Genomic DNA, 24092 nt, shown 5'->3' on the forward strand with positions numbered 1-24092 from the left:
TTGGCAAAGGAGAAATGCACACTAACATGGATGTAAACAAATTTGTGCACAACATTTGAGAGAAATAACCTTTTTGTGCGTATGGAAAATTTCAGGGATCTTTCAGGGATCTTCAGCTCATGAAACATGGGACTAACACTTTACATGTTGCATTTATAATTTTGTTCAGTATAAATAGGAAGGATAAGATATACAGAATATGCTAATATATACAGAATATACCAAATATAATATATGGTGTATTGGCTTTGAAACTTGTGCAGTTTAAAACATACCATAAGTAACTTGGTCTTTCACATGTTTGATAAACATCTGACATTTGGCCATGGCTGAATGATTGTGCTCTTTTGCTGACACCTAATGGACAACATTAGCTTTGCTGACTCCACTGCCTCCCAAATGTAATGCTCCGCTCACCATTTATACTGTACATGCTAGTTCATTACCAAACCACACATTTAAAAAAAGGAACTAAGACAAAATGTTCAGACTTAAGTTGTTTATTTCATCATTACATTAATTCACAGTTCATTGAGGATTTCAGTATACCATTGAGTCTTGTATCTACACAATAACGATGTACTCAGTAATATGACATGCAAAATGTTTGTAACAGAAGATTTACCAATGATTATTTCATTTTCCATTTGTAGGTAGGAAATGTTCTGCGGTTGTTTGTTTTGTAACGGATATCCTATAGACGGGGTAAAAACATAATTTACAGTTTGTGCTGAACACCGGACCTTTTAATATAGGTCTGGACAGACTTGGGTCAGCTGCTTTTTGGGGAGGATATGGATTGAATTTCCAAGTGGTCACTGTTTCTCGATTAGATTAATAATGAGTTAGGTTAACACTACCATTAGAAACATACTACAGTACACTGGACACTTCAAATGACTGAATCCAATACTTACACTGGTAGTAAACAGAGAATAGTCAACAGTGTAAAATGCAAAGCAGGAAATGTCGATTACGCCATCGTCTCACCTAAACAAAGCTAATAACTGAAGAATTGTCATAACAATTAGAAGACCTACCATGGCATTGTTGAATACTCCTTCCAGATTGACTCAAAGGGCATTCTAGAGTGGGCATTATTTTCCTTTATAAACTGGGTGGTTCGAGCCCTAAATGCCGATTGGCTGACAGCCGTGGTATATCACGGTTATGACAAAACATGTATTTTTAATGCTCTAATGACGTTGGTAACCAGTTTATAATAGCAATAAGGCACCTCGGGTGTTTGTGGTATATGGCCAATATACCACAGCTAAGGGCTGTATCCAGGCACTCCACAAGCCGTGGTATATTGGCCATTTACCACACCCCCTCATGACTTACTGCTTAAATTACACATGCTATGTTTGCACGGTAGAATTCAATGGCTATAGTTCATTTGTACGTTTTTTTAGTTGCTTTTGAAAGCAAAAGTCAAATTGAAGACAGTATTGGCATTGTTGAATTCGATTTTCATAATAGCAAGCTAGGACTGATTGGTTTGGTTAGCTAAACTAGCAAGTCTGTTTGGTGACCATGGCAACTAGCTATCTAGTAAACTTTCTAGCTACTTCAGTAGATGTTGAACACATTTCTACAGGCAAATTAACACATTTCTAGTGGCAAATATGTTAAATTATAGCCATGGTATAAAAGGGACAATCAACTCAGGGCTCTATGCATTCTCTGGAAAATAATGCAACTCCGTGGTAGGTCACAGACCTTCCACGTTGTTCATTATTTTTCATAGAACGCATAGCCCTTTGTGGATTATCCCTTACATATTATATTTACACATATCAGATACAAGGGAAACAATGGAAATCTCTATTTGAGCTTCATCATTCTGAATTTGCATAATGTATTATAATCTCAAATGTTCTCTAGCAAAATAGACATGCATATCAAGCATTTTGGATGCAATTACAAAACCTCTTAGAAAATCATATACGGTGCTTTCAGAAAGTATTCATACCCCTTAAATTATTCCACATTTTCTTGTGTTAGACTGAATTCAAAATTGAATAATTTATTTGAAATGAAATACAGCAATATCTCAATTACATTAGTATTTACACCCCTGAGTCAATACTTTATAGAAGCGCCTTTGGCAGTGATTACAGCTGTGAGTCTTTCTGGATAAATCTCTAAGAGCTTTCCACACCTGGATTTTGCAACATCTTTCCATTATTCTTTTCAAAATTCTTCAAGATCTGTCAAATTGGTTGTTAATCATTGCTAGACAACAATTTTCATTGTTAAATCTACTTTTTTTGGTTGTCTAAGTAAATAAACTGTAACTCGGCAACTAAGGAACATACCCTGTCTTCTTGGTAAGCAACTCCAGTGTAAATTTGGCCTTGTGTTTTAGGTTATTGTCCTGTGTCTGGTGGAAAGCAGACTGAACCAGGTTTTCCTCTAGAATTTAGCCTGTACTTAGCTCCATTCTGTTTCTTTTTTATCCAGAAAAACTCCCCAGTCCTTAACAATTACAAGCATACCCATAACATGATGCAGCTACCACTATGCTTGAAAATATGGATGGTGGTACTCAGTAATGTGTTTTAATGCAATTGCCCCAAACATAACACTTTGTATTCAGGACAAAAAGTGAATTGCTTTGCCACATTTTTTGCAGTATTACTTTAGTGCCTTATTACAAACCGGATGCCTGTTTTGGAATAGTTTTTTTCTGTACAGGGTTCATTTTCACTCAATTAGGCTAATATTCTGGAGTAACTACATTGTTGGTCCATCCTCAGTTTTTTCCTATCACAGCCATTTTAAAGTCACCATTGGCTTCATGGTTAAATCCCTTAGCAGTTTCCTTCCTCTCCAGCAACTGAGTTAGGAAGAACGGCTGTATCTTTCGAGTGACTGGCTATATTTATACACCATCCAAAGTGTAATTAGCGAGGCATTGGAAAACCTCCCACATCTTTGTGGTTGAATCTGTGTTTAAAATTCACTACTCGACTGAGGGAAGTTACATATAATTATGGGGTACAGAGATGAGGTAGCATTAAAAAAAATATGTTAAACACTATTATTGCACACAGAATGAGTCCATGCAACTTATGTGATTCGTTAAGCACATTTTTACTCCTGAACTTATTTAGGCTTGCCATAACAAAGGGGTTGAATACTTATTGACTTTTCATTTTTTATTCCTTTCTAAAATGTTCTACAAACCAAATTCCACGTTGACATTATGGGGTATTGTGTGTAGATCAGTTACACAAAAGTAAAAGGGTGTGAATACTTTCTGAAGGCACTGTACATGTGAAATCTAGATTTTCTTTTTAGTATGCATTTATTTCATGATAGATTCAGTGTCCATAGTGTTTCTTTCAGTATAATACAATACAAATCTTAAAAATGTAGTGTATTACTGTATACACAAAACAGTAATGTCAGTTAAGTCTTAAAAGGTACTGTAGACTCAGCGAAAGGACATAGGTGCACAAAGTCAACAATATAGTGGGTCAATTTCCGCAACAAATAAGAGCGTTGAAGGGCGAGGCTAAACTCCTCAGCAATTTCGGTTCCGTACGAACCCATACACATGCGCAGATACTGTGTGAGAACAAAGTCTTGCGTCTCATCACAACATCTGCGCTGCTGCTCGTTGCAACGTCATTTCACTGTCTACCTTTAATCTAGGCCATGTCACATTCAGTGTTACAAAGGATATTGGCTTGGTATAAGCTTTATAAATATCATTTTAGAACATATTCTCAATTTGCAACACATGTCAAACAAATAAAATCCCTGTCCTTGAATGGACAGTTATAATTTGTTTATATATATATATATATATATATATAATCTATACAGTATTGCACATATTTTACTTCTCAGGTTACTGGTACCTGCTGCACCCACTCAAAAGGCCTCTGTTTGCACAATACTGAGTGGAAATTGCAGTGTACAGCTATTTGCTTGATGCCAACTATTACATTTTGAGGGCTACAATGTGGTACCATGTAAATGTATATATACAATAATTATAATAATAATTGTGATTATTATTATAACTTGGCAGAAATGCTGCAGGGAAATGTCAATATCAATGGGATTTCAAACGATGTACAGTTGAAGTCGGAAGTTTACATACAACTTAGGTTGGAGTCATTAAAACTCATTTTACAGCCGCTCCACAAATTTCTTAACAAACTATAGTTTTGGCAAGTTGGCTAGGACATCTAATTTGCGCATGCAATTGTTTACAGGCAGATTATTTCACTTATAATTCACTGTATCACAATTCCAGTGGGTCAGAAGTTTACATACACTAAGTTGACTGTGCCTTTAAACAGCTTGTAAAATCCCAGAAAATGATGTCATGGCTTTAGAAGCTTCTGACAGGCTAATTGACATAATTTGAGTCAATTGGAGGTGTGCCTGTGGATGTATTTCAAGGCCTACCTTCAAACTCAGTGCATCTTTGCTTGACATCATGGGAAAATCAAAAGAAATCAGCCAAGACCTCAAATATTTGTAGACCTCCACAAGTCTGGTTGTGCTCCAAAACTGCCATACAACCACCAGACTACGGTTTGCAACTGCACATGGGGACAAAGATTGTACTTTTTGGAGAAATGTCCTCTGGTCTGATTAAACAAAAATAGAACTGTTTGGCCATAATGACGATCGTTATGTTTGGAGAAAAAATGGGGAGGCTTGCAAGCCAAAGAACACCATCCCAACCGTGAAGCATGTTGTGGGGGTGCTTTGCTGCAGGAGGGTCTGGTGCACTTCACAAAATAGAGTGCATCATGAGCAAAGAAAATTATGTGGATATATTGAAGCAACATCTCAAGACATCAGTCAGGAAGTTAAAGCTTGGTCGCAAATGGGTCTTCCAAATGGACAATGACCCCAAGCATACTTACAAAGTTGTGGCAAAATAGCTTAAGGACAACAAAGTCAAGGTATTGGAGTGGCCATCACAAAGCCTTGACCTCAACCCTATAAAAAAATTCCGGGCAGAGCTGAAAAAGTGTGTGCGAGCAAGGAGGCCTACAAACCTGACTCAGTTACACCAGCTCTGTAAGGAGGAATGGGCCAAAATTCACCCAACTTATTGTGGGAAGCTTGTGGAAGGCTACCTGAAACGTTTGACCCAAGTTAAACAATTTATAGGCAATGCTACCAAATACTAATTGAATGTATGTAAACTTCTGACCCACTGGGAATGTGATGAAAGAAATAAAAGCTGAAATAAATAATTCTCTACTATTATTCTGACATTTCACATTATTAAAATAAAGTGGTAACCCTAACTGACCTAAGACTGGGAATTTTTTACTAGGATTAAATGTCAGGAATTGTGAAAAACTGAGTTTAAATGTATTTGGCTAAGGTGTATGTAAACTTCCGACTTCAACTGTATATCTTCAGGTATATTCTGATGCAATAGAAATGTAATAACATTCATGTTACAACGTTGACTACCAACGTATACATTACATACCACAATCCTGATTGCCCTCAATAACTACTTTCTTAAATTCAACTGATTTCAATTTGCTACTTTAATATATTGAGATTACATTTTAGTGTGTAACATGCTGAAACCAGCAACTTATGTGAACTAGTCCAGTCACAAAGTTGGCTTCTCAGTTATTTTCAAGGACTCTCCAGCAATATGGTCAGAGAAATAAACAGTATCTAACTGTGTATTCAGAGGGGTGAAATGTTCAGTGTTGCAGATAGAAATATAACAGATAAAGACATGATTTCCTATTCTAAATAACAGACAATCGTATGCTTTCTTTTTTTTTAAGAATGTGTAATGCCGCAACCTCCTAAACAGACCCTACAGGCCAGTTTTCTACCTCACCTATGGGGACCTACAGTACCGACACATACTGTCCAATCCTCTTAGTTTAACAGTAATCTCATGCTGCATCTGATTACGTCAGTGCCATAAAGCTTTCTTCCGTTTAACATCTTTGAGTAGAGTGAATCTATATTTCAGATGCCAGCTTACACATTAAAATATGAAATGTGTAGTGTGGAAATATGAGGCCTCAAATATTGATAAATGTATACATGTAAATCTACTTATTTTGCTTGATATGACAATGGACATGAAAATACAAGAGGACCGACAGACATTAAAAGGCACACATATTGAGATGTGCTTTAGTAGTGATTACTAAACTGCAAAGGACCAAGTATCTAAAGCTATGCAGGTTTAAAGCCATACCCTAGAGAGCAACATCAAATGTATGTAGAACTGTTCTAATATATAAAAAAATATTGATATAGGCATCCCTGCATGATCACCAAATCAAAGGTTTAAAATACTTTCAATGTTCAAAACAAACCCATTTGGTTCCAGCATAGTTTTTTGTATTCAGTAAAAAAAAAAAATATTTTAGGAATGTACTGCATTAGTTTTAAAACAGACACACAATCACACGCACGCAAACATACAAACATGCATACACACGATCACATACACCCAATCACACACACATTCTAGGTGAAGTTTCTAAGGGGGGTGTGATCAAGTGCTATTTCCTTGCTCTTGTTCAAATAACAGCATGGCGAGCTGGGAACGGGCTCCCAGGCCATCCAGGTTGCTTTGGACACACCTGTGGTAGATGTCCTCACTTAGCCGAGGGTTACAGGCCTGGTAGCGGTACTTCTGGTGCAAGGCTGGCTCCACAGCCCTGAACACATGCAGGGTTGAGTACCTGACAAACATATCGTAGATATCCAAGGTCTCCAGGATCTCCTCGTTCTCCTGCACGTCGGAGGCCATGCGTGTGCGCGTCGCCATGTAGTCAGTGTTGTAGAAGCACGCCTCCTCGAACGAACTGCGGTCAAAGTGTCCGGCATCCTTGACCAGGTCTACTGCGGGTGGGGGCTCCTGGTTGTGGAAGGCAATGTCTGGGTTGTAGTCCTGGAAGTGGATTGGGAAGAACACCTGCCAGTTGTTGATGGAGTTCATGCGGCAACGGTTGAGGAACTCTGAGTTGACGTTGGTGTTGACGTTAGTGATGAAGAACAGAGTGTCTACTGGGTGCTTCTTCGAGATGATGTCCATGAATTTGATTTGAGAGGGGGTTTCGGTCTTGACACTTATCCACGGGATCTTCACTGTTGGATACTTGCGCTCATAGGCATTGATCTGGGTTTTAACACTGGCGAAGATGTCATTCTGGTTGACCTGCCTTGCCTCGAATGGGTCGTAGATGAACAGGAAAGTCAAGATGGCGTTTTCACTGGTCTCAAACGAATTTGCGGCAAACACTTCAAGAAAATGGTTGACGTAATCTCGATCCTGAACGTTCAGCGGTAAGATAATGTGAACTCTGGTGGCCTCTGTGACATAAGGCATGGGGATGATCTCGATGCGACTCAGGGGACGCACCAGGTGGACCCTCTTGGTGATGGAGCGACTGTGGCCTTTCTGGTTGACTACCTCCAGCTGCAGGTCCAGGGTGTACTCCATGCCCCGAGTGGGGTCGAAGCGCCGGTAGCCGTTGATCAGCTGCTGCTTCTTCAAGTGGAGGACAGGCTTGTATTTCTTGTTCAGCTCCCCCATAGCTATCTCGATGACATCGTCCACGTCCAAACGATCAATACCGCGCAGTTCACACTTGGGGAAGCCGTCGATGCACGAGTACACTTGTTCCTCTGTGAAGTAGTCCCATCGAAGGACCTCGAAGCGAGACTTGGGCTCAAAGGGAGGATTGATCCCAATGGGCCACTGGGCGCTCCGGTTGCCATCATAAGCCACTTCACTCACATTCTTTATCTCTGCCTGTGGATACAGATGTAAAGAAATAAAATACCTCTGTAAAGTCAAAAGCTGACAGTGAGTATGTTTACATGCACACTAATAACCTGATATTAAACTGATTATGGCAATAGGCCGAGTATGGCATTAGTCATGTAAACACCTTACTCTGCTTATCCTAATCGGCGTAAGGTCATAATCGAAGTAAGCATACACCGATTAAAACACCTGGGTTACAGCTGTGTATTTGATCTGTGCATGTGCATAAACAATGCAAGCTTCCTTCTTTCACGCGAGTGAAGTGAGTTCGGAAAAACTGAAAGTATGCATCTTAGAAATAGTTTTCACATACAAACGATATATATCCAAACTCGGAATCAAATAGGCTTCACAAAATGAACATGGTCGCTTGATTTTGATTGGTGATTTTCTGCATTTTATCAAATGATTTCAGATGTGCCCTTGTAAACAGGATTATTAGAGAAATAGTTATTCTTGCAAAGCATGTAAATGATTAAAATCAAACTATTATATTAATCTGACTATTCACAATATTCTATTATCACAATAATTGTGTGCATGTAACCGTACTCAGTGATATTGTATGGCTACAATTAAAAGCTGCTTATGTTCAACCAAGACCGCTGAGTCATTCACAAAACAAACATTGTACTGAAATAAATAAGCCTTCAGCGCTTGATGTTCAACTAAAACGGACAGGGAGACAGACTACAGTCAGTGTTCACTGAACAGAAGATGTTTTGTGGTGTTCAGGTTTAGACTGGTTTTACCTGCAGCTTCTCAATCTCATCGTATGTCCTCTGCAGTTCGATCTCAGTGAAGTGCTTGTGTAGTCTGTACATCTGCTCAGGGTCAGACACCGGGTGGACAGTCAAGGCATTTTTAAACTGCATATTGTACTCCTTACTCGGATCTGAGTTCTTGCCCATCTCGTAATGGTAGTACTGCAGCCCCTGAAAACAAAGATCGACATACATTTAGCAAAGTGGGAATTGGGTGAAAACAAAAAGACTGAGTTATACATTTTAGGGCTGTATTTCAACAAACCTAATGCAATGTAAATCTTAGTGCTGGCGGTAGCACTAAAGGTCTAGGGGTGTGTCAGAAATATTTGAGCTATTTTCAGTTGGAAATGGGCGCAGTAGCTGGCGGTGGCGAGAAAAGGCTGGGTTTTGATGAATAAATAAGATGTAGGTGTGTTGAGGCCAATCAGAACATGCTCCAGGGCTAAATATGTGGTTGCTTCAAGTTGTATATATTTCCAGTCTTTTATGTCTTGCATTGTCATCAACTCCAATTTGAATGTTAGTCCGTTATAGCCTAGTTTGTTAGATAGCCTACAGAATTTTTTTTAAATGTAGGCCTATCCTATCTTTGCTAAATATCTTGAACATGTTTGCAGTCCACATTGTTCTATGTAATTGCAAGAGTTCAACATTGTTTAACATAGCATTCACACCGATATAGGGGCTAGGCCTACTGTAAATTGCATTATTTCTGCCATGTCTGAGCCATGGACATGCCAAACGCTGTATATAGATTAAAGTCACTATTGATAGAGCTGAAAAAAAATAACAAATTATAATCAAAACTAAACAACTTGTTTTAAATAGGCTATGTTGAAATATAGTACATACACCAGACATTGTAGACTATGGTAGGTTTTACACACATCCAAACTTTTCACAGGAGCCAATATAAAGAGAAAGGGGGAATGTCCACTCCGTTATAGGCTACTGCTCCTAAATATAATGTTTTAGAAAAATCATGGAAGGATCATACAGATCGCATTTGCACTTCTCCAGGAATAGCAGACAGTTTCTAAATTGCATTGCATGTGAGCCATGGATGTTCTCAACCATAAAGCCAAGGATGGTGAATCATTCTAAAAAAGTTTAGGGTTTAATCAAATGAAATGGAAAACAAGCAATTGTTACAGGAAAATAACGTAAATGTTTCTAAATACGAGGGTCACCGGCATCATCTCATCTCTTGTTTCTGATGGGCATATAGACACATGTACATGGAGGGGGTTTACCGCACAATCAAAATAATAATGGGAGCTGGCTGAAATAATGATCAAAAGGTGATGTCTGCTCACTCTTTTGCTGCTCCCAAACTTGATCTTTTAGTAATGCTTTGGGGATTCATATTTATTTCAAAACAGTCTCACGAGCCAAATCCTTTTTTCATAGGCTGCTACTTGGCGAATGCATTGGGCAGGACAAAAAAAAAAAAAAAAACAGCCTTCATTGGGGGAGTGGACGCTATGTTTGGTTTTGAATCAAATTAAACTAAATGGGAAAGAACATTTTAATAATTTTAACCCCCTTTATCTCCCACATTTCGTGATTACGATCTTGTCTCATCACTGCGACTCCCCAACGGGCTCAGGAGAGGCAAAGGTCGAGTCATACATCCTATGAAAGAAGACCCACCAAGGTTCTTAACAACCACTCGCTTAACCCGGAAGCCAGCTGCACCAATGTGTCGGAGTACACACTATTCAACTGACGACTGAAGTCAGCCTGCTGGCGCCCGGCCCCCCCCCACAAGGAGTCGCTAGAGTTTGATGAGACAAGTAAAGCCCCCCCCCAGCCAAACCCTCCCCTATCCCAGACGACGCTGGGCCAATTGTGCACCGCCCTATGGGACTCCAACACTGCGATGCAGTACCTTAGACCGCTGCGCCACTCGGGAGGCCAGTTTTTTTTTTAATGTTTTAACCTTAGCAAGGGCCCCAGGACCAGTGGAAGCAAAATACCCCCATAACAGCAAAGATCCACCACCATATTTTACAGTAGGTGTGGGGTTCTTTTCTGCTCATGCATTCTCATTTCACGTAACAAAATAGTGTTGTCACGATACCAGAATTTTGACTTACTCTTTACCATCATGATACTTGATACCAAAACAATACCACGTCAAAAAAAGGCAAATTAGCCAAAGTCACAGAATGGCACATGTTCCAGACAAATAAAATCAGCTACTGCTCTGTTCAATCGTTAGGCATCTTTTGAGTTCAATATCATTACATTTGAAATATGTAAAATAATCTGAGATTGCCATGTCTGCATTAATGAATCAATTATACATTAAAACTATTAATTTGACTTTATTTTGACCAATCTAACTACATAATAACATAACGGTAATCATTTATTTGAATGGTAAATCTCTATTGATAAACTGGGTGAATCAAGATGTAGCCTAGGCCTGTTCACAATACAGATGAATGCATATTCAATAGGAGTGTGTGTATGCATTGAGTTTTTGAGCTTGTTTGCACTGATTTCACGGGGCTATAGATTACAAACAAACAATCTGTTTCCCTTCCATTTGGGACTTATTTTATTGTACTGATTAACGACATTTGCATAGAAGTAGAAATGTATTACTTTATAAAAAGTGCCCTCTCTATCTCTCTGAAAGACCTAGTAATGACGTCATTCACAAGGAACATTCCCACAGTCAGTTGAGATCGGTGAGGGGACGGATGTGACACAGACAAAAGTAGGCCATCTTTAGACGTGAGGGAGAAACGATTAACTGAATTAAAAGTGTTTGGTGTCAATCAGCTTTGAAATCAGCATATTTTGATTATGGCTCGCATTATCATAAACAAAGTACTAGGGTAGTGAATTGATGTTCACTTCTGCTGTAAGCTAGCAAGGAAAGTTAGCCTAAAAAAGCTGGAAGCTACTGGTATCTTCTTTCATTGTAAAGTGTTCTAGCCTGCATGGACATTGTTTTGCGAATAGTAAATGCGTTTCTACATATTGCATTATTCAAGTGTGTTAACTTCTATGCAGCATGAGTGGGGAGCTAAAATAATGTAGCCTAGACTCCCAGTGCTCACACTATACGGGCACATTGGCTGTGCTGCTAGACAGACAGACCTGATCCTCTCAATCAGTATACGACATAATTGTAGAGTGCACAGATGAAGGATATCAAGTATCTGGAAGGATTTTAGAAAAAGGCTGTGTCGTTATCTTCGCAAGGTGAGGTATTGAAAACAAGGGTGTGAATCTTGACCCCTACCTTTTTGATAAAAAAAGTATATGTTTTTAAACAAAACCTTTCTCTGAGCAATTGTATTAGTATAAAATAATATAATTTCCCAATTTGTTTAGCATACAATACAGCTCAGTATTTGAATTATTTATTTTATACAGTCATTTTTGCTAACCTTTATCAAGGGTGTCAATAATTTTGGACCCCGCTGTATTTCTAATCATTTAAGAATATATCTGGTAGATTTTTTCAAAGATCCCTTTTCCATCTGTTTGACCAGAAATCAAAATCCTTGCCTGTTCCTAATATTTAGGATAGAAAATGGTTGAAAAAAAGAATATGCCTTAATTAAAAAATATATGTATAGACTTAGCCGACACCAGATTTGACATGGACGTCTATGAACTTTACATGTTGGTTCTCATGGGTCCTTTAACCAGGACATGCCCTTATTAAAAAAAATAATATTTGAAATGGCTTCATAGGAAAAACACTGCTAGAATGTATGGAGTCAACAACTTAAGAGGAATCAGTGTACGAATAACCCCTAAATGACCATAATAAGTAATAAGACTCCACTTAATCTAAAGCGACGACTATTTAGGATAAACACAGTACGCACCTTAAGAAGTTAACCAATTAGGAAGGGGTCGGAAGAAAAAGTGAATCCGATCTGATCAAGCTATTAAAAGAACAGAGAATTAAGTCACATGAGCAGAGGTCACCGACCATCGGAGCGGAAAATGTGTTAACTAAACATCTCAAGAATTGCAAAGATCTAAAGAATATGGCACTGCTACACATAACTGAGTAACCTTTTTTTTTATGTGCTCTACGAGTGTTACAAACGCAGTTCTTCGGAATGTGAGTCACACTTCCAAATAACACTCTCCCGTGTTTTTTCTTCTGACCTTTCCCCTACTTCTCCCTTCATAGATAGGTCGGTCCCTGCTGGAGTTGTGCTGGCCCTGAGGCATGATGACCAACCATGCAGCAGTGAAACAGGCCCTCTGTTTCTGTTCCTTACAGACTCTCAAACAACATGTTTTCCTGCTCAAATGCCAGACCCACAGGAGAGAAAATGGTATAGAAGTTAACATACCACAGAAAAAGTTTTAGGCACACTCAAACTGTCTTGAATTAACTACTCATTATGTAAAAAGGTAATAAAATAGTATTGTTATAGAATGGTGTATTGTTGGAACAAATGCAGGTGTAATGTGAAAGGGCCACACTATGAGCCAAAAGGGGTAACATATACAAATAAATGAAATCAGTGTAGTTCGTTTAAAGGTACGCAGTCTTTAAACTGTCACTTGGACAAGCGGTGTGACTGTGACAGGGCTCCACTGGGGCACTGACTGTCAGTGCAGAACAGGAGAAGCAAAGCTCCCTTTCACAGCAGAGAGGACAAGTACCACCAGGGGCCACAGTGTGAAGAGAAAGACAGCCAGCCAGACAACTCTCTGTCTCTATAGAAAATGCAGTGTTAAAACACCGATGGATGTTATAATTATGTTATAGCACTACTATGGTGCAACATGCCTTATTCTATAGATATCACTATTATAATTTGTATTTATTTATTTCAAGACAAATGTGGTTTGGAAATAAAGTGTTTGAACATGAGGCTGGTGGATCTTGAAAGATGGATCTTATGTTGATGTTGTAGTATACCGTCTTCAATGTTTACTATATTGTGTGTGTGTGTGTGTGTGTGTGTGTGTGTGTGTGTGTGTGTGTGTGTGTGTGTGTGTGTGTGTCTCAAGCTTTCACTGAGCAGGAACCAGCCTATTACACTAACGGATTGAGTTACATGTTCGGAGGCAGTGTAAAGTTTATGAGGCCTCATAAAGTCAGGCTCTCTTTCATCTTTTTTGGGGGAGATGCCAGTGAAAGACAATTGACTTCGGGTTTCAATTCAGAGCACATCTGAGCCAAATGCATATGCAAAATACTTAAATGTCCACTGTTGTGATTATTCCGTTTGTTCTATTGTACTGGACGAACTAAATCAAGTGCCGCTCAAGTATTTAACATATGTATTCAACCCAGGTCTGGTATGTTGACACAAGAAACATTCACTTCCTGACAAACACTTGGGGCTGCTTTCTCGGACACAGATTAAGCCTAGTCATGGACTAAAAAACACTTTGAATAGAGAATCTCTATTAAGAATGCATCTTAGTCTAGGACTAGGCCTAATCTCTTGGACAAAGGAATCATAAACCCATAGAACAGAACTCTCGCCATGGAACTTAATTGTGCAAGACCATAATACAAAGCCTACCTCATGCTCATCCACACAGTTGGTGTTGGCATAATCAATGATGCATCTGCCCAGCCACTCATCAGGCCTGGCACTCAGGATGTCATTCCTACAGTTCTCCAGGAAGGGTTTGAGCCGGAGTAACAGGGCACGGGACAGAATGTATCCGAACCCACCGTAGCAGTACCTCCCCTCCATCTCCCCACCTATAAACTCCTCAGGGCTGCCCATGTATAGCTCCCGGTCCATGCTCAGGTGAGCCACCAGCTGTTTGATCCGGTCTGCCTCTGTGTAGGTGTCGTCCTGGGCCAGATAGAACCAGTCATACTCATGGATATTGTGCTCCAAGATGTACTTGATGGTCTGGAACATGTTCCATATGAGCCTCTCGTCCCCGTGGGTGACCAAGAACATGCCGTGGGGCACTTTGCGGTTGCGCATGCCGGTGAAGAAGACCACAGTGTCCAGGTGGTGGCTGATGGTGCGGTTCACGGCCACTCCCAATGTGTTGATGGTGCTTTTGGACGTCAGGATCCCTACGAAGAGGCGCTCCCGGATCCCCAGCTCTGTACTGATGTACTTAGCCCTGGAAAACATATACATTCTCATGAAGTGATTTGTGCTATGTTCAATGTGAAAAGTTAAAGCTAGAGAAACAAGTATACAAAAACATAATATACAGAGTTATTGTCCATATACTTATACATAGTACTGCAAAGATACTAGTACTTCAATTGCAGCTCAGCATTTCAATTATGTAAGATTGAACTTTTAAAGTCTTCGTTCATCATGCGAAAGCAACCCTTTCATGCATGTTCTTACACTCAACACTTGCAATCATTCACACAGTAGATAAGCCCATCAGTAATTGTTTTTGCTATGGTTAATTGAAGTCAATTTCCAGTGTTCTTCTGGGATATGATTAAGGATTGTCTGTCTTTGATACCTGGTCATTGGACAGAGTCCAAGATTTAAGAGTGCGTACCAGAGTGGGGGCCCAGCCCAGCAGCTCAAAGCTCTATCTCATGCAACGGAGCAACCCGTCTGTGTGATAAGGGAAATACACAAACACATCTACCCAGTACATCTCTTTTACTGGCTAGCTGTCCATGAGGAGTAGGGGCAAAATTTCCTAGAAACCCCATGAAATGAATGAAAACAAAAAATACCTGTTTTTATGTTTTTTTTATTTTTTATTCAGATCAAACCAAATAATGTTACACAGACACTGTTGTGAAGGTCATGATGAGAAAACATCCTTGCATATTTTGTCTAATAACATTTAGGCAGTTCTTCATGTTACAGGCTGAGCTAGTAGATATGGGTCTATTCAAGCTGTAGCCAAAGATAGAATCCACTACAATAACATTGTATAGTTATAGTTACTCCTAAGCCATCATTATTTGCACAAATACTGCTGAAAATAAATTATAGGTCGAGGGTAATACACCACAACAATTTGGCTGTGCTTGCTACACAGGGTTAGTCAAGCACATGGTACAATGTTCAACGCAAGCCATTCTCAGAATATTCTTCCACATACAGTAGGTTGACCAGATCAAATAAACTTAATAATTTGTTATGGCCAAAAATACTGTATGTACTCTGGTAGCTGGAGACTGAATGCCACAGATAAGGTGAAGGATGTAAAATTCGTGCAAACCTTTCAGGAATGTTGGCCTTTCAAAGATATTTTTGTTTTTGTGGGCACAATAACAGCCTACTCCAATACTGACTGATTTCCAATGTAATGTTACACGTCATTGTGCTAATTGCCTACATAAAAAAAAGCATATTGTTCATAAATTGCTATCTGATGTTGTTTAAGTGTGCTTGACATCTGATAGGTGTAGGAGTTAAAGACACTGCAAACCAATTGAAAAAATGATAAAGAAAGATGGGGAAACAACCATGCCTAATTAACCCAGGCTCACATACTGCTGAAGGACAATTGGCAACATTGTAACGAGTTTCCTGGGAAAAACAGGCAACATAGCCTAATATCCATTCTGAAGATATCGGGGGCAATAATGGCACAGACATCACAGTCAACTGGAAAAACAAGATCTAGGCTACACTGTTGTAGCATGTTTATAATAATACATTTCACATATTCCGGTTTCAACCATGATTTTTTAAATCCTTACCGAAAAAGTTTATTTGGTTTGCTTTGTTGGACTGGTTTATATGGCACTATTCTTGGCTCAAAATCTTCCTCGGCGTCCTCATCTTTGACCGTCGATATCGAATTGGGTCTCCTTGCTCCTTTTGAATTCCCATCTTGGGACAAACTTATTTCTTCACTCGCTTTCCCGTTGAGGGAACAAGACTCCTCCACCCAATTCACACTAAGTAAACTTAAGGTAAATCCCAAAGAAATACCGATAATAACCGGCCCGATCGGCCTCAGCAGAGAAATAAACATTGAGAATCTCATTCTCAACGTTGACTATGTAGGCCCTTTCTACAGCCTAATTTAGTCGCTTTGGATAATTATGTACATCAAACCAAATACAAAATATTAGTAGCTGACTATATTTAAAAATACCATCCTTCGCTACTAAAAAGATGTAGGTCTATGTAGCCTCTTCCTTAAAATTAAAGCAGGATTCTTACGTGTCAATGGTCTCTAGCTCCACCCATATGAAACACAACCGTCAGAAATGCATAAGCGCAGGCGTTTCCAGGACCCTTTCAATATGCTACTGAATCACATAATTTGTTAAATAAAACCCATCAACCTCGCCCATGGCTAAATAGATGACAATACTGCGGCCTACATAAATGTTGGTTTAAATAAAGAGCTATAGAAAAGAAAATCCTCTCTTCAGCTGAAAAGCCTATTAGAGGCGTGTTGTCACACTAGAGGGCAACCTAGAGTCAGATTCAATCAACCACAAGTCCAGATTTGCGGGTTAAGACCAAACATATATTTTTACTATAAAGTCATGATACATGGTTAATGTGTGAAATAAATCAAATATTTCGCTCCAAGACTGTTCATAAAAGAAGAAAAGTTGTTTTTGACTTGACCTGGAAACCTTGGCCTGGTTTTAAGTAGGGCCTCAGGTGTCACAGAAATAAATATACAGTGCCTTCAGAAAGTATTCATACTCCTTGACTTATTCCACATTTTGTTGTGTTACAGCCTCAATTCAAAATATATATATATATTTTTACACCTGTCTACACACAATACCTCACAATGACAAAGTGAAAACATGCCCTACACCCAAACAAGGGCACTGCGTTCATCCACCACTGGCCTGCTGGCCCCCCTACCTCTGAGGAAGCACAGTTCCCGCTCAGCCCAGTCAAAACTGTTCGCTGCTCTGGCACCCCAATGGTGGAACAAGCTCCCTCACGACGCCAGGACAGCGGAGTCAATCACCACCTTCCGGAGACACCTGAAACCCCACCTCTTTAAGGAATACCTAGGATAGGATAAAGTAATCCTTCTAACCCCCCCCCCCCCCCCCCCCCCCCTTAAAATATTTAGATGCACTATTGTAAAGTGGTTGTTCCACTGGATATCATAAGGTGAATGCACCATTTTGTAAGTCGCTCTGGATAAGAGCGTCTGCTAAATGACTTAAATGTAATGTAATGTAATATATGTTTTTAAAGATTTTTTCAGACTTATTGAAAAATAAATACAGAAAGATCTCATTTAGATAAGTATTCGCAGTTTGCTATGACACTCCAAATTGAGCTCAGGTGCATCTTATTTATTTTGGATCGTCTTTGAGAGGCTGGTGGAAGGAGCTATAGGAGGACGGGCTCATTGTAATGGCTGGAATGGAATAAATGGAACGTATCAAACACATCAAACATATGGAAACCCCATGTTTGACTCCGTTATTATCTATTCCATTCCAGCCATTACAATGAGCCTGTACTCCCATAGCTCCTCCCACCAGCCTCCACTGCTTGAGATGTCACTACAACATGATTGGAGTCCGTCCACCTGTGGCAAATTCAATTGTTTGGACATGTACATGTGCACACTTGACAGTTCATGTCACGGCAAAAAACAAGCCATGAGGTTGAAGGAATTGTCTGTACAGCTCTGAGACAGGATTGTGTCGGGGCACAGATCTGGGGAAGGGTACCAAAAAATGTCTGCAGCATTGAAGGTCCCCAAGAACACAGTGGCCTCCATCGTTCTTAAATTAAAAGGTTTGGAACCACCAAGATTCTTCTCAGAGCTGGCCGCCTGGCCAAACGGAACAATTAGGGGAGAAGGGCCTTGGTCAGGGAGGTGACCAAGAACCCGATGGTCACTCTGACAGAGCTCCATAGTTCCTCTGTGGAGATGGGAGAACCTTCCAGAAGGACAACCATCTCTGCAGCACTCCACCAATCATGCCTTTATGGTAGAGTGGTCAGACGGAAGCAACTCCTCAGTAAAAGGCACATGACAGCCCACTTTGCCAAAAGACACCTAAAGGACTCTCAGACCATGAGAAAGAAGATTATCTGGTCTGATGAAACTACTTGATTGAACTATTAGTCAGGATCGAGGGAAAGCAAAGTAGAGAGAGATCCTTGATGAAAACCTGCTCCAGAGCGCTCAGGTCCTCAGACTGGGGCGAAGGTTCACCTTCCAACAGGACAACGACCCTAAGCACACAGACAACACAGAAATGGCTTCGGGACAAGTCTCTGAATATCCTTGAGTGGCCCAGACAGAGCCTGGACTTGATCTAACATCTCTAGAGAGACCTGAAAATAGCTGTGCAGCAACGCTCCCCATCCAACCTGACAGAGCTTGAGAGGATCTGCAGAGATGAACGAGAGAAACTCCAAATACAGGTGTGCCAAGTTGTAGCATCATACTCAAGAAGACTCGAGGCTGTAATCGCTGCCAAAGGTGCTTCAACAAAGTACTGAATAAAGGGTCTGAATACTTATTTAATGTGATATTTCAGTTTTTTTTATATACATTTGCCAAAAAATCTAAAAACCTGTTCTTTCATTGTCATTATGGGGTATTGTGTGTAGATTGATGAGGGGAAAAAAAAGATTTATTTCATTTTAGAATAAGATTGTAACGTAACAAAATGTGGAAAAAGTCAAGGGGTCTGAATACTTTCCAAATGCACTGTATATCTGGGGAAGGGTATAAAACAATTTCTTGATTGTTGAAAGTTTCCAAGAACATAGTGGTCTCCATCATTGGGAAATTGAAAAAATATGGAACTACCCAGACTCTGCCTAGATCTGGTGGTCCGATACAGACATATCCAAGATCATTTAACGCTGTAATCACCGCCAAAGGTGCTTCTACAAAGTATTGACTCAGGGGTGTGAATACTTATGTCAATATATTTCTGTATTTCATTTTCAATAAATTTGCTAAATATTTTAAAACATGTTTTCACTTTGTCATTATGGGTTATTGTTCACAGTTGGGCGAGAAAAAAAATATGTTTAATACATTTTTAATTCAGGCCGTAACGCAACAAAATGTGGAGCAAGTCAAGGGGTTTGAATACTTTCTGAAGGCCTACAAATACTGACAAAAAAATTAAATATTGATTATATATTTCTGTATCTTAATCTGTGTCTGAGAAACTGGCCCCAAGAGGCTAAATAGAGGCAGTGGCAGAGACCCAACATTTCTTGCAAATAATAAAATTATTTTTTTTAGGGGGTGGTGCATGTTTTGCATGTTATTTTTGCATTAATGTGTCACATATCAGTTTGCAAGCAAAATAGCCGCATACAAACATGGTCTCTTTTTTGTTCCAAAATGCAGGGGTTTCAGCCTAGCTCAGTGCTTTCTGTGGTGGTGGGGCAGCCAGCGGATAATACAGAGTGCAGGGGTTGGTAATGTTCTCTAGTTGCGCCGTGATTGGCTCAGGGTTCTGTCACTCATGGGGACACTACGCCACTGCCAAATCTAAGGCTAGAAAACTCAAGCCCCTTGGGTCCTGCCATAGAGTTATATTAGAAGTGCCCAACCAAGAAGGCTCAAGTTCATTGGCCACAGATAAAATGATGTCAAATCACATTATATTTAGAGTAGCTTTGATTGGACTGATACTTTCAAAATCTTAGCTAGCAGTCATCATCATGAATAAAGTTGACAGTCTACTGGCAAATCCTTTTTAATCCTTTTCATATGAAGATAAATAATTAAGAGAAATTATAGATAAAACGTATCGGTGCTCATTGGCCATTGGACATAAACATTTCACAATAAATTGGAAATCGCAAATTCAACAATGAGTGGTTTGCAAGGAATCAGTGGTTAACTGCAAGCATTGCAAAGCAATCACTAGCCTGCTATTCAGTGGAGGCTGTGTGGTCCCAAGTCTGGGTTCTATTTTCAAATCAAATCAAACTTTATTTGTCATATGCGTCATATACAACTTATAGACCTTACTGTGAAACGCTTACTTACAAGCCCTTAACCAACAGTGCAGTTCAAGAAAGAGTTAAGAAAATATTTACCAAATAAACTAAAGTAAAAAATAATAAAAAGTAACACAATAAAATAACAATAACGAGGCTATATACAGGGGGTACCGGTATCAAGTCAATGTGCGGGGGTACAGGTTAGTTAGGTAATTTGTACATGTACAGTCGTGGCCAAAAGTTTTGAGAATGACACCAATATTAATTTCCACAAAGTTTGCTGCTTCAGTGTCTTTAGATATTTTTGTCAGATGTTACTATGGAATAATGAAGTATAATTACAAGCATTTCATAAGTGTCAAAGGCTTTTATTGATAATTACATGAAGTTGATGCAAAGAGTCAATATTTGCAGTGTTGGTCCTTCTTTTTCAAGACCTCTGCAATCCGCCCTGGTATGCTGTCAATTAACTTCTGGGCCACATCCTGACTGATGGCAGCCCATTCTTGCATAATCGATTTGTTTGTCAGAATTTGTGGGTTTTTGTTTGTCCACCCGCCTCTTGAGGATTGACCACAAGTTCTCAATGAGATTAAGGTCTGGGGAGTTTCCTGGCCATGGACCCAAAATATAAATGTTTTGTTCCCCGAGCCACTTAGTTATCACTTTGCCTTATGGCAAAGTACTCCATCATGCTGGAAAAGGCATTGTTCGTCACCAAACTGTTCCTGGATGGTTGGGAGAAGTTGCTCTCGGAGGATGTGTTGGTACCATTCTTTATTCATGGCTTTGTTCTTAGGCAAAATTGTGAGTGAGCCCACTCCCTTGGCTGAGAAGCAACCCGACACATGAATGGTCTCAGGATGCTTTACTGTTGGCATGACACAGGACTGATGGTAGCGCTCACCTTGTCTTCTCCAGACAAGCTTTTTTCCGGATGCCCCAAACAATCGGAAAGGGGATTCATCAGAGAATATGACTTTACCCCAGTCCTCAGCAGTCCAATCCCTGTACCTTTTGCAGAATATCAGTCTGTCCCTGAAGTTTTTCCTGGAGAGAAGTGGCTTCTTTGCTGCCCTTCTTGACACCAGGCCATCCTCAAAAAGTATTCGCCTCATTGTGCGTGCAGATGCACTCACACCTGCCTGCTGCCATTCCTGAGCAAGCTCTGTACTGGTGGTACCCCGATCCCGCAGCTGAATCAACTTTAGGAGACGGTCCTGGCGCTTTCTGGACTTTCTTGGGCACGCTGAAGCCTTCTTCACCAACAATTGAACCACTCTCCTTGAAGTTCTTGATGATCCGATAAATGGTTGATTTAGGTGCAATCTTACTGGTAGCAATATCCTTGCCTGTGAAGCCCTTTTTGTGCAAAGCAATGATGACGGCACGTGTTTCCTTGCAGGTAACCATGGCTGACAGTGGAAGAACAATGATTCCAAGCACCACCCTCCTTTTGAAGCTTCCAGTCTGTTATTCTAACTCAATCAGCATGACAGAGTGATCTCCAGCCTTGTCCTCGTCAACACTCACACCTGTGTTAATGAGAGAATCACTGACATGATGTCAGCTGGTCCTTTTGTGGCAGGGCTGAAATACAGTGGAAATGTTTTGGGGGGATTCAGTTCATTTGCATGGCAAAGAGGGACTTTGCAATTAATTGCAATTCATCTGATCACTCTTCATAACATTCTGGAGTATATGCAAATTGCCATCATACAAACTGAGGCAGCAGACTTTGTGAAAAATAATATTTGTGTCATTCTCAAAACTTTTGGCCACGACTGTTGGTAAGTAACAATTCAGAGTAATAAACAGCGAGTAGCAGCAATGTAATAAATCATATGGGGGGGGGGGGGGGGTCAATGTGCGGGTGGTACAGGTTAATCGAGGTAATTTGAACATGTAGGTAAGTGACTATGCAGAGCTAATAAACATTGAGTAGCAGCAGTGTAAAAAACATATGGGGGGGTGTCAATTTCGGCGGCATTTTCCAAGCATAAAATGAAAAACATTCAACATTGCCCATGCTGTCATCCAGCATGATTTCTACCACTCAAAACAACTGTTGACTTGGAACTGGGAAATCTGACTTCATTGAGTTCAAGACAACTGGGAACTTGGGAAAAAACTAGCTCCGACTGGGAAATTCTTTTTAAAAGGTCATCCAACTCAGAATTGTAATTCGGGAACTCAGGCCTCTTTCTAGAGCTATGACCTGAAGATCACTGACGTCATGATTCAACCTTGTTTTTTACAGAGTTCCCAGTTGTCTTGAAAGCACCATAAATCCAGAGAATGCCAGACTTTGATGAAAAAGTTTGATGATAAAATTTGCCCATGAAGGACCTGTTCAAGTGAGCGCAGTTCAAGGTGAGTCCAAAAATATATTGTATGCTGCTGCATAAATGATGTAATACGCCAGGGAGATATGTATACTGTAGCTAAGAAAGTAATATTAGGTGTAAATTGTGTAGTAAGCTGTTAGTAGCCCATGTGCCTCAACCCAATAATTTGGACTATTTTCCCCTCTTAATTTCGCCTGCTGTTCTGACATGGTGGTGCACTTGTAGCCTATAACCTGTTTTACAGAAATTGAATAATTGAATATTATAAGAGCTTTCATTGTCTGCTTATATGCCCTCTTTATTTATCCTACGGTTCTGACTTGGTGTACAGGGAGAACACTGTAAGAATGGCCCATGTTCTGAAATCTGTCACTGTACATTTCAAAAGTGCTGAACAAATAGTTATATTGACTACGTCCGTCCTAGCTCACTCATTAATGTCTTAATCGAAATTATGGATTGCCTCTTATCCTTGTCGTCCCCTTATTCCATAGTTTGTACATCTCAATTGTCAGTAGAAAGCACATTTGTTTAAGCAAGTCAGCCATTTCAGTTATGTTTTTTTAAAAGGCAGTAAATGATGCTGAATGAACTGTTTCTCTGCCAGACAAGGCTCAGCTGATAGTCAGGTGTAGCAGTGGTAAGGTGCTGGGTTGTTGGGACTCTGCTGTTGTAACAGATTTATGTAGGCCCTAACAGTTTGTGGGCACTGTTTGTCAAGGTTATAGTGCAATCAATGTATTGTTTAGTGGTGTGTTGTGTAGTGGCTTTGCTGGCATGCATCCCCCCCAATTTATTTTGGTTTACCCCACCAAGATTTACATGCTGAACTCACCACTGAATAGAGGACTATGAGGAAAAGTGCAATTTTTGAGGATAATGCTCTCTGTCACTTATTTTTACCTGGCAAAACAGGCCCTAAATTAGAAAAGGGGAGGAGACAGGTTAAGGATTTTTAAGCCTATAGACAATTGAGACATGGATTGTGTATGGGTGCCATTCAGACTTTACACCATAACCACACTGATATCCTTATGCCTAACCCTAACCTTAAATTACGACCAAAAGGATAGAACAGCGGCGTCTGGTAAGACAAGCGGCGGCAGACTATGTATTTTTGTTAAAACAGTTGGTGCACGATATCAAAGGAAGTCTCAAGCTTTTGCTCGCCTGAGGTAGAGTATCTCATGATAAGCTGTATACCACAATGTCTACCTAGAGAGTTTTGATCTGTATTTTTCGTAGCTGTTTACATACCACCACAGTCAGAGGCTGGCACTAAGACAGCATTGAATGAGCTGTATTCCGCCATAAGCAA

At 39.9% G+C, this 24092-nt stretch overlaps 1 protein-coding gene across 1 annotated transcript; it reads right to left on the reverse strand.

The window, feature by feature from the left end:
- Nucleotides 1–484: 484 nt before the first annotated feature.
- LOC106581838 (chondroitin sulfate synthase 2-like) lies at nucleotides 485–16913 on the reverse strand. The gene is made up of 4 exons (XM_014164244.3): nucleotides 16211–16913; nucleotides 14085–14649; nucleotides 8548–8730; nucleotides 485–7780 (listed from the first exon to the last, which is right to left on the reverse strand). The coding sequence occupies exons 1-4, from the start codon at nucleotides 16498–16500 to the stop codon at nucleotides 6518–6520; spliced, it is 2301 nt and encodes a 766-aa protein (XP_014019719.3). The 5' UTR covers nucleotides 16501–16913; the 3' UTR covers nucleotides 485–6517.
- Nucleotides 16914–24092: the final 7179 nt, after the last annotated feature.

Source organism: Salmo salar, chromosome 21 (genome assembly GCF_965601325.2).
Source record: "Salmo salar chromosome 21, fSalSal1, whole genome shotgun sequence".
Taxonomy (NCBI): domain Eukaryota; kingdom Metazoa; phylum Chordata; class Actinopteri; order Salmoniformes; family Salmonidae; genus Salmo; species Salmo salar.